General features: G+C 34.0%; 1 protein-coding gene across 6 annotated transcripts in view; it reads right to left on the bottom strand.

The window, feature by feature from the left end:
- The window catches only part of SDK1 (sidekick cell adhesion molecule 1), a 1,233,278-nt gene that overhangs the window by 364,301 nt on the left and 856,548 nt on the right, over positions 1-12,429 (bottom strand). For all 6 annotated transcript variants that reach the window (XM_074281198.1, XM_074281201.1, XM_074281200.1 and 3 more), the window contains 3 exons: positions 10,981-11,148; positions 8,814-8,916; positions 3,549-3,725 (listed from right to left, as the gene is read on the bottom strand). In XM_074281198.1, the coding sequence (XP_074137299.1) occupies positions 3,549-3,725; positions 8,814-8,916; positions 10,981-11,148 (448 nt within the window). The remainder of the gene's footprint in view (positions 1-3,548; positions 3,726-8,813; positions 8,917-10,980; positions 11,149-12,429) is intronic.

Here is a 12,429-nt window from a genome sequence, read left to right as displayed (position 1 = left end):
AAATTCCTAAAGTTGGAAGTAAAATATAGGAGATGGAGTAACAGTTTTGAAAAGAAGGGTCCATTGTCAGAGAAAGTCATGTGCTCTGCAAATAGATTAAAAATAGAAAGTAGTCAATGACTTTTGGTAAAGGGGTGACTCTGCAGGAGATGGGAAATCGTCTCATAGCTAGTGAGCAAACTGGCAAGTGGAGACTTTGGTAGAAGACAAGGAGAAAATTTGCTTCTTGCCCTGTCTTTAGAGCATTTTTATTTCCCCCAAATCTGAGTTAACAGACAACAATTATCGACTCTAGCATTTATGTAGTGGGTTAAGGTTTGTAAGACCCTTTACGTTTATTATTTCATTTGATCCTCATATTAGTCCTTTGTAGTGGGTGTTATTATTATTCTCACTTTACAGATAAAGAAACTGAGGCAGACTGAAGTTAAGTGACTTGCGTAGAGCCACACACTGAAGAAACATTTGGCGAGATTTGGCATGGGTTGCTCCATAATGGACAAACTGGGTTTCATGATCATTTATCTAAGAATCCCTATTAATGATAGACAGACTTTAATATTATCCTTGAAAAAGACAATGCAGTAATTATTTTTTTTAACCAAAAAAAAGTACTGTAAATAGTTGGTGCAGCAGAATGACAGTGTAAGGAATGCTGGATCGGGATCCAAATCATACAATTTACTTGTAAAATGAAGATATTAATATTCATACAGCATTTCTCAGAGTTGCTGTGAGAAAGATGTGTTTTATAGATTTGAAGCTCCACAGTAGTGTAAATTCTTCTTACTGTTACTCTAGTTATAAGATAGGAACAAGTTATTTCATTTCCTTAAGCTTCAGTTCCTCATCTATAAAATGGGAATATGAATGCTTATATCACCTACCTCATTGCAGCTAGGTGGCCTAGCAGTCCTGGGAATCAGAAAGGCTTATCTTCCTGATTTTAAACAGAGGCCCTGACTAGTTATGTAACTCTGAGCAAATCACTTAACTCTGTTTGCCTCAGTTTCCTCATCTGTAAAATGAGCTAGAGAAGCAAAGGGCGAACTCTTCCAGTATCTCTGTTAAGAAAATGCCAGATGAAGTCACAAAAAGTTGGATATGAATGAAAAATGACTAATCAATAACAGAGTTGCTATTAATAAGGCTTTTTGTTAATTCTGAAGTTAGACATGTGTCAGTTAATATTGCTGCTATCGTCAAGACTATCAGAATGCTAATGAGCAGCTGGGAGATTGTTGTAACACCTCTGTATATCTCACATGCACCTTGATGAGAAGAGAAGTTGCTTTTTATTGTAAGCTCCTAATGTATGAAATTTGTTTCTGATTTGAGACCCAGCAGAGTCCAATGAGACTTGTCTTTTTACAATGGCTTTTCTTTATGGGGTGGCATTTAAAAAATTGAGAGGTGATGGTTTATAATATGCAATTTTGTTTACTGCTGTCCTAATTGCTGCAATGCTATGCTTCATCTATTTTCATGTTTTAATTTTGTACTTGTGCCCTGAAGCAATTCCTAAGAGAGTACAGTTTAGAAAAAAAAGCTAGTAAATAAATAAAGGACAGAAGAATGAAGGGCTGTACTGGATATTTATGCTTTATGCCATAGAAATAGAAGCTTAAGGTAAAAGAAAAGGAGAAGGTGGGAATTAACAAGAAATTATAGATCAATAGATCAATAATCAATAAACAATTCAACTAATCAGTCATTTCCTTAAATTTCTTAAGAGCCCTTTTGATGGACTGAATACTAATCCAGGACACTAATTCAATCTCTCAAGTACATATTAGGTGGCCCACTCTATGCCAAGCATTTTACAGAGACCTGGGAATACAAATACAAAGAAAGAAAGAAATATTAGATATTTATGTATTTTCTCATGTTATATATATGTATGTATTACTTTTTTGTGATAGCATACTAGTATTAAGGGATTGTAGAGGGCTGAACTCTGGAGAAGTATACTTGAAACAAGTAACTCAGTGGAACTGATGAGACAATGGTTCTCTAGTTTACATACACTTAGTACTTAGCATGGTGATGTAATGGTTCTACAGTTGATGTGGTTGTAATAGGGTATTTAAACTGAGAACAAAGTGGCCACAGACATTCTATCTTTGATCAGCCTCCTGGTGGCTCTCCTGCCTCCTGCACTATGGGGGAGTCTGGTTCAGACTGGGAGACTGAAGGAGACAATAAAGACTCTAGACTCTATTCCTGTCCATCTTCGTGGTGACTATCCTGCTGAGACCAAGGCCCTTCCGAGGACCTCCATAAAGCTAGCCTGGGCATTACAAGGGATCATGAAACGACTCATAAATAGATTTGAACTGCATCTTGAATCAGGAGAGGAATTCTATGAAGGAAATTCTATTACTGATTAAGAGAAAGCTGAGTGGCCCAGTGGGTAGAGCGCTGAGCCTGGAGTCAGGAAGACCTGATTTTAAATCCAGCCTCAGACATTCACTAGCTGTGTAACCTTGGACAGTTTAAGTTTTGTTTTCTTTAATCTAAAGGAGAAAATGATAAAAAGAACCCCATGGAAAATATTGGTGTGCTATGGTCCACAGGATCACAAGGAGTTGAACAAGGACTGAACAACAACAAACTATTTATTACTAATTAGTGGCACTTGAGGTGTCCAGTGCTAAGGCACAGACAAGAGAGACAGAAGTGTGATGAACAAAGAGAAGGCCAGTTTGGACAAAGGGATGGAAAAGATAAGTTGGGGTCAGGTTTTTATGAGGCTTTAAAACATTCTATCTCTGTATATGTGTACATATAGGTTCATTTTAAAATTTATCTTATTTTCTACCTCTGCCTTTTACAGCCTTCTCAACTCGGAGAGCCCACCAAATATTCCTTTGGCTTCCTCTTTTTGTTAGTGAATTCCTATATGGGATTACCATTTAAAGAAGTCCCCAGGCCATCACTCTCATCTCTCTTCTAGTTCTACTTCTAACTCTCTGGACTTTAACATTACATTCCCCTCCCCTGTTAGACCCCTCCATTTCCTCAAGCTCTTGCTCATGCTTTATCTTCACCCTAGAAAGTAAGTTCCTTGAGGATAGGGGCTGACTTCTTTCCTTATATATGTTCCCAGTATTCAGTCTAGTGTTTGGCAGATAGAAAACTCTTAATAAATGCTTTATTGGTCTGCTATCAGTCTGTGTGTCTCTTATCTCTCATACTAGACAGCCACAAAAGTTGATTTTGTCAGAGCATCACTTAGTCAGATTTGCAATTCAGTAAATTATTTTGGCAGTGGTACATAAGATAGGCTGGTGTAGTGACAGACAAGGCAGAGGCACTGAAACCCATTAGGAGGCTATTGAAATAATCTACTAACTCTATGAGAAGAAATTCTAGTGTGAGAAACATTGTGGAGGTTAAAAAAAAAAAAAAAAAACAAGGTTTGACAACTGATTGTCCATGTGGAGAGAGGAAGTATGGAATTAGCTATTATTCAAAATAACAGCATTATATGTAACATTGATATCATTAGATAATATTTGACAAAACTTAATAGATATAATACTCACATCACTTCCAATCGAGCTATTCTTGAATCATTCCCTCCATCAGAAATAACCTCACAGGTGTAGTCACCAATGTCACCTGACCACGTCTGACTAATAAGAAGGGAACCATCTTTTTCTACCACAATTCTAGAACTTGTAGCTGTATTTATAATGATGTTGTCCTTCTTCCAAACATATCTGTGTATGAAAATGTTTCAAAATGTCAATTAGGTTAAAGATCTAATCATGGAACAGTAGTTAAAAAGACTGAGTAAAAAGCAGGAGCTGCTCTTACCATTACCACAATAAATTACCAAAGTAAATTCAAAAATTGTAAAGGACAAAAGCAAAAAAATGAATAAGCAAACAAAACAAAAATGCCCTAAACTAAATTACCAAACTAAGGATACAGGAATTAAAATGTATGTAGTCTTTTACTTCAGAATAAGAAGTTTAGAAAAGTTATTTGAGCAACCAGGCCCTCCAAAGTGTAAAAATATAATTCAACTGATCTGACCTGGAATGGCTTCTTGAAAAAGCAGATTAATATTTAGGCAAGTACCATAGATAATTAGAAGGAAAAAATCCCCCAAATAGAACTATATAAGTTTTGGAGAAAAAAAAAAATTACATCTCCTAAACCTGCTTTCCTTAAAATCTAACCATTATAGCAAATTGTCCTTAAAATTACATTTCCTTCTCTTCTAATCTTTATCTATGGCAATTTTAGCACATTTTCTTTTCAAATACAGAGTCAATTAAGTGCCTGTCCAGTCTTTAGATCTCTCTGGGTAGGGACCAACATGCATTGCCACATGGGATGAAAGTGCTGTTTTTACTTTTCAAAATTAATTGATTTGATTTCCAAAATATGCCCCATGCTTTAAAGTTTTAACATGCACAGAGTCCAGACATTTACAAAACTACTTATCTGAAATTACCCTGAGACATAATGGGCCTGATACTACCGGAAAGAAATGAGTAAATTGCTCCTTTGGGGAGGAGCTTTCACTTATACCAGTAACTATGGTGTCTGAATAAATTAGTTCCTCTGGTGCAATGTAAACCAGTAGCAAGAAAACATTAATGGATGCCTAAAATGGCTAATTTTCTCCCTTCTCATTCATAGGATCAAGCTGGGTATGTTTAATTGCATCCAAAAAGCCACCTTAATGTCCTGAAAATCAAAGGGAATTCTTTGCTAACTTCCAGACAAGCAGAAAGACAGACTTAGCCATTTTTATTACTTTCTGAAATCACATCAAAAACACTTTAAAACAATTTAATCCTTTTCTTTTCCTGATGTGCATTTCTAATGGAGTCTCTCAGCTTCTTCAGGGTAATTTAAAGCTTCTATCCTTTCCATCATTTTTTCCTTTTATTGTTTCCAACATTTTAAAACTATTTTAAATCTAATTTTAATTCACAGTAAGATTTTTTTATGCTGTAAAAAACTGGAGATGGACAGGCAAGAAATATTTGTCATATTTGTTCAATTGTCTCATTTTTTTTCCTCTAGCTTCCTAAGTTACAATTCCTTTAAATGTAATAATCAGGGAAACACTTCACATTTCTGGTCCAGAAAAATCTGTTATCCCTTTTGGCCCTTTTCCAACTTGATGAGGGCAATTAATTGCAATGAAGAATAAAGAATCTTGGCTTCATTCATTTTATTACCTATAGTAAGTGAAAATGTGACATAGTGTGTAGAAGACTAGCTTGAAAGCCAAGAAGACCAAAATTCAAGTCTTAGTTATGACATGGACAAGCCATTGAATATTTAAGTACTCCAGAGAATTGTTTAAAATTATAAGCTGCCCTCCAATTGATAAATGGTCAAAGGATATGAACAGACAATTTTCAGATGATGAAATTGAAACTATTTAAACCCATATGAAAGGGTGTTCCAAATCACTATTGATCAGAGAAATGCAAATTAAGATAACTCTGAGATATCATTACACACCTGTCAGATTGGCTAAGATAACAGGAAAAGATAATGACAAATGTTGGAGAGGATGTGGAAAAACTGCATTGTTGGAGGAGTTGTGAACCGATCCAACCATTCTGGAGAGCAACTTGGAACTATGTTCAAAAAGTTATCAAACTGTGCATACTCTTTGAGCCAGCAGTGCTACTACTGGGTTTATATCCCAAAGAAATACTAAAGAGGGGAAAGGGACCTGTATGTGCAAAGATGTTTGTGGCAGCTCTTTTCTTAGTGGCTAGAAACTAGAAATTGAATGGATGCTCATCAATTGGAGAATAGTTGGGTAAATTATGATATATGAATGTTATGGAATATCATTGTTATGTAAGAAATGACCAAAAGGATGAATACAGAGAAGCCTGGAGATGATCAGATGAACTGATGCTGAGTGAAATGAGTAGAACCAGGAGATCATTATATATACTTCAACAATACTATATGAGAATCAATTCTGATGGAAGTGGCTATCTTTAGCAATGAGAGGATCCAATTCAGTTCCAATTGATCAGTGATGAACAGAACCAGCTACACCCAGCGAAAGAACACTGGGAAATGAATGTGGACTGCTTGTATTTTAGTTTTTCTTCCCAGGTTATTTTTATATTTCTAAATTCGATTTTTCTTGTACAACAAGAGAACTGTATAACTATGTACACATATATTGTATTTAAGACATACTTTAACAAGTTTAACATGTATGAGACTACCTGTCATCTGGGGGGGGGGTGGAGGGAAGGAAGGGAAAAGTTGGAACAGAAGTGAGTGCAAGGGACAATGTTGAAAAATTACTCATGCATATGCTCTGTAAATTAAAAGGCATAATAAAACAATAAAATAAAATTATAAGCTGCCAACAAGTTGCCTATCTTTATTGGTGGAGAACATTTCTTTTTTCTTTTAATGTGTTTTTTTTTTCTCAATTATTTAGTTCTCCTTTCTCTCCATTCTCTCCTCATTGGAAAAAAAAGTAATTAAAAGAGAACTCCTCTTACAAATTTGCACAACAAGACACATTTCTGTATTGGTTAAGTTCAAAAACCTGTCTCATTCTGTATGCAGAGTCCATGTGTCATGAGGTGAGCAGCATATTCCATTAATCCTTTGGAATCAAATTTGCTTATCTCATTGATCAAAGCTCTTAAATCTCTCAAAGTTGTTTTTCTTATAATTCTATTATTGTATAAATTGTTTTCCTGGTTCTTCTCACTTCATTCAAGTCTTCCCTGGTTTCCCTGAAGTGAACCTTTCTTGCAGCATACTAGTATCCTCCTTTTCCTCTCTGAAAGGATCATTTTTTTGCAGCACACTAGTATTCTATTACATTCACATACTGTAATTTGTAAGTCTTTCTACAATGGCAGTTCTTTGACACTACAAAAATAGCTGCTAAAAAGATTTTTCTATATAAATGGTCTTTTCAATGTTCTTTGATCTCTTTTGGGAAGTATTTGGGAAGTATTACTGAGTCCAAAGGTATGCATGCTTTAAAGTAACTTTTGAACATAGTTCCAAGTTGCTTTTCAATATGTCTGGACCAATTCAGAGATACACTGATCATACAGCATTTTCTTGTAGCTCCTCGAACAATTGCCATGTTCTTCTTGGGAGCCAACTTTGACAATCTGATGAGTGTGGGATTGAACTTCAATTTTCATTTCTCTAATTACTGGTGATTTGGAGGATTTTTTCATATGGTTATTGATAGCTTGTATTTCCTACTTTGAAAACTGCCTGTTCAGCACACTAATATACTATTAGTAGGGATATGACTTCAATCAGTCCTTCTTTAAAAAAAAAAAGAAAAAGAAAAAAAATCAATTTCATTGTTTCAGTCCTAAATTTTTTAATCTTCTCCTTTACCCATTGAAAAGACAAGAAATATAATAACCATTATGCAAATGAAATCATACAAAACATTTTTACATTAGCTATATTCATAAAAAAAAGAAAAAAATATATGCTTTAATCTTCACTCCAAATCCATCAGTTTTCTCTCTAAATATAGATAGCATTTTTCATTATAAGTCCTTTGGAACTTTGGTGGATCATTGTACGTTATCAGTTACTAAATCCTTCACAGTTGATTATCTCTGTAACTTTGTATAAATTGTTCTCCTAGTTCTTACTTTACTTTGTATCAGTTCATATGTCTTCCCGTTTTTCAGATAGCATCCCCTTCATCATTTTGGATATCATGCATCAAATTCAAATACCATAACTTGCTTAGCCATTCTACAATTGATGGACATTGGAAAGCAACATGGATGGAGCAAAGGACTTAAAATTAGGAAGACTTGAATATTTTTACCACCTCCATGGCCATAGAAAAATCACTTGGACTGAATCAACTTTAATTTCTTCATAAAATGGGGACAACAACTGATCTAGCAGTATTATGAAGATGAAATAGGATAATGTAGGTAAAGTGTTTGGGGATCCACAAAAGTGCTATAGACATGCCATCTATTGTCAGATACTTTTTTGAAGTAAGGTCAGATTGAAAAAAAAAAAGGTTTCATAATAATTTTTGGAAATTACTTCCAGGGTTGTCCCAACAACATAAAACCATTATGAAGTTATGCTTTTGCTTTTCAGAATTATACAAGTAGTTGCTCATAGTGGAGAAAAGCTTTCTAGAGTAACTATTTGTTTTAATTGTTGGACTTTTTTCACCAAAATCAAATTTTCAGTCACCATAATCCCAGTGTGAATTCAAAGAAAGATGAAAAACTCCCTATGTCTTGATTCAAGCTTCAAGTCATTCAGCTGAAGTTTTTAAATGTCTTTTGTTGTAAATTCATTAGAGGGCTGTGATTTTCTTCCTTCCAACTTTCCAGACCTTTCCTTCCCTCATTTTGCCATGAAATATTCCTGGGAGTACAAGGAGACTCTTCCTGGGCATTCCATAGTCCCAGAGTAAACATTTCTGAAATCTTATTCTATCCCTCTGGATTTTTCTCTCATTAACTATCAGCCTCTGACAAGTCTGTTTTACAGATAGTGTATTAACCTTGGCAGCAAAATCATGAAAAGCTGTATTGAAGTCATGAAGTGGAACATAGCTCACTATAAATAATATATAAGGCTGAAAAAGAAAATGGGATTTGGGTGATTAATGATACAGCTTACAACTTTAAGATACAGCAATCAGGGATCTACAACTATGATCGCGGTTCCTAAAATTCCTCTTCATCTAATGACTTAATTTTACATGTCCACAGAATATTAAGAAACAATATGCAGACAAACAACCCCATAAATACAAATAAACCTCAAGAGCAGTTGACTATACTAACCTGATAGGAATTCTAGGATCATGAATTGCTCCACAGTGCAGAGTGGCTGTAGTTCCCTTAATAACAATTCGATCTTCGGGAGGGTAGACAATAAAAGTACGATCTAAAAGAAACATGTCACAAATCAGACAAAATTATGAGTTTGAAGGTTTTCATCTTGGGGGTAATGAGTTGGTTATGTGGCATTAAGAGTTGTAAGTTCTGTCCTACATTGGCCAAAAAAAAAAAAAAAAAAAAAAAGAAAAAGAAAACATAAATGAAAGATCTTAGAATGTTCCCAGTAAATGAAAGATCACAGAATTAGATCATAGAACTAATAAATTTTAGAATTTGAAGAGACCTGGGAGTGCCAACAATACCACATTAAGTAAGTTGCATGCACAAAACATCTATGTGTTAAAGATGCTATGGGATGTATTTATCTAAACACACTGTCAAGTGCAAACCTGTATATTGTAGTGGACAGAATTTTGGCTGTGGAGTCAAGGAAATTAGGTTCAAATCCTACCTATAACATTTATAAGCTGCATGACCATGCCATTTGAACCCTTTAAACTCTCAGTTTCTTCATTTTATATAAATGAGGAAGCTGGATTAGATGGCTTTAGGGGTCCTTTCCAGCATAATTCAATGATCTTTTAAATTCTTGTTACTCTATAATGTATTTTATATAAGAGGATATCCATTACACCTACTGTTCATATAAAATATGTATATGAGAATATAGGTAATATAAATATGAGTATATATAATGCAAATTATAAAAATATAAAAAGGACACAATGTGGTATTTCACAAAGAAAGATGAATAGTTTGAATAAAACTCCTGATTAGTTCTTTATGAGAATTCCATGGTTCTAGCTATACTTTTTTGTTTTTAAAAGCGTTAAATGACTTGTTCAAGATAATAACTCAGAGGCAGCTTAGACCCAAGTCTTTTAGATTTCAAGGTCAATTTTTTAGCCAAGATGTCCTATTGCTTCTACAATTTAACTTTCATAAGCAATAGAATGTGGTTAGAGATGAATATATGGAATAACTATTCAAGAAAAGGAAGACCATCTTTAATACTATGAAGAATAAGCCAATTAAGCAGTATGGGGACACCAGGGAGAAAGTCAGAATTTGATTTTGAGAGATTTTATTCCATCATATACTTATATAGTATTTGCGAAATGGAAAAGCAGAGTAGCAGCCAAAGTGACTGCTAAATTAGTCAGAAAGTAAGACAAACCAATGTGAAATTAACCACAATTCAATTTTTTAAAGAAATGATAGTTTTAAAAATATTTATATAATCATAGAAGGAAATGAAAGGGTCCTCAGTGATCATGTAGTACAACCTCCTCATTTTATAAGTGAGTAGACTGAGACTCTAAGATGTTAAATAATTTGCCTGAGATAAGATTTGAGATCCAGGTTTCCTAACTTGCAATTCAGTGCTCTGTTCATGTAACTTATAAGTCACTTGAACAGTATAGGTATTGCTACCAAAAAAATAATGTGAGTTGATCTGTCTTATTTCCTATTACAAAAGGAATTTGTGGAGTATATGTGCCTGGACTATAGTCCAGAATGAAGTGTAGTTACAATGTATAAAATATCTAGTCTAAACAATGGAATAATTTTGGGTTATATATTCTTCCTCTTGTAGAATTAAAATTATTTTGAGTTTCAGAAGAGACAATAAGGACAGGCAAGAGCTGAAGATGAGTGCTCTTATAATAATTACAGGGAGCTGGGTTTTTGGCTTAGAATCAAGAGACAAGAACAGCTTCATTATTTTGCTACATTCCAAAAGCATCTTACTTGATAATTAGTCAGCATTAAGAAGAATACTTTTATAGGTATTTTAATTCTTAATTTAGTTTTCTTAGGTGACTACTGCTCTAAGATTAACCAACAAGTCAATTTTGTGTCTTGGTATGATAGTGGATAAAATTCCTTCTCCATAGTTGTTTTATTAAATTTTTAAATACATAAATTCTATTTTTTAGTACCTGAAAAATAAGGTAATTTCTTAATGAAGTTTAGCAAATTAATAAAAATAACCATTTCTTTTGATTAAATGAGAAAGGCCAGGGGCATAATCATATTTCCTAAGTAAAAATGACCCCTTGATTAAGCTGTGATTAATGGAAGATTTCAAATAAAGTGTTATCCATACTCCACACAGTCAGCGTGGCAAATGCATTTAGAGATCCTTCAGAGTTGACTGCATAGCATGTGTAGTTTCCTGCATCCTGGAGAAAGACTGGGGTTATCTGCAGGCCTCCAGACTCAAGAAGCATAAATCTAGGAATCTGAACAGAGCCACTGGCCAAAATCTGTTTCCCTGAAAAATGACCAAGAAAAGAATGAGAATAAGTTAGCCAGTACACTTCTAAAATATAGTAACATTTATTGTAACAAAATTCATAGAGTCATCAAGTCTCTGAAAAGAGATCTTTTCAAGCTGAAAAGATATCTAGATTGGGTGAAAGGTTGCTAGTCTGCTCCAGGGTATATTTAAATTAACTGAGTCAGAGTCTCCCATAGTAAAAATTAAGTTAGACACACCTTTGGAAGCTTTAGTAACTCTTTCCAGCCACTAAAAATTCAATTTAGGAAATTAATAGATTACTCCAAATATTCTTACCAAATGCAGTACTTACATTGGGTGTTCAGTAAACAATGAATGACTCAACTACTATCAGTAAGTAAAGAACTAAAAGAAGGTGTGCTGTTTCCATTACAATATATAAATATAAAATACAGGGATCCTAGGTTTTCAATCTCATTAAGGCTTGTCCAAAATTAAACCTTGTCTCCCTTGTCCATAATACACTAGTTATTAATCCACAGTTTTCAAATGGTTGTCTCTCTAAAAGTGGAGCTTGAAAGAATTAATGTAGCTGCCAAAAGCGTCTAAGCTATGTTCATACATAGCTCAACAGACATTATTAGTTAATCCATAGTCATTTATTCAATTTAACAAGTATTTATTGAATACTTCCTATGTTAGGCAAATCAATGAATCAATCAAAAAAACCTTATTGATCAAGTACAAATAATTCCTTGAGTTCATAAGAAGTAATCAATAAACAGTTTTATTTTCAAAATTATATTGTTTAGCACATAATGTAAACCTTATTTTATCACAATACTCTTTACACAGAAAACTAGATTTAACACAATTGACAGTAATACGGATCAAAACAATACAGTAGATATATTCACTATCTCTTTCTTTTACATAAATATGCTCACATGGGAAGAAATATTTATGATGAGACAAATGTGTCTGTGATTTTATTATAAGAGATAGCCTTGCTTTCAAAACCTCTCTCTATTGCTATAAATTTGCAACTTCTCTGTGACTTGTGATCTTAGAGAGTTGTTTGGGGAAGTGGGAGGTTAAGCAACTTCTGCCCATGTAACACAGTCTTATAAGCTGAGCTCAGGATTTCCTGATTCATTTCAGCCCCCCTATAGTGTAGCGCTTTTCCCTTTTCCCCTTCTCTGCTCCCCTCCTCTCATAAAGGAACAAACAAATAGCACAAAGTAAATATGACTAAATAAGCAAATTAATATAGACCTCCCTTTTTCTCCACATATGTATATATTATATATACAT

Source organism: Sminthopsis crassicaudata, chromosome 1 (genome assembly GCF_048593235.1).
Source record: "Sminthopsis crassicaudata isolate SCR6 chromosome 1, ASM4859323v1, whole genome shotgun sequence".
Classification (NCBI taxonomy): domain Eukaryota; kingdom Metazoa; phylum Chordata; class Mammalia; order Dasyuromorphia; family Dasyuridae; genus Sminthopsis; species Sminthopsis crassicaudata.
Note: the sequence above shows the minus strand (reverse complement) of the source record. Positions and strands in the feature narration are given on the sequence as shown.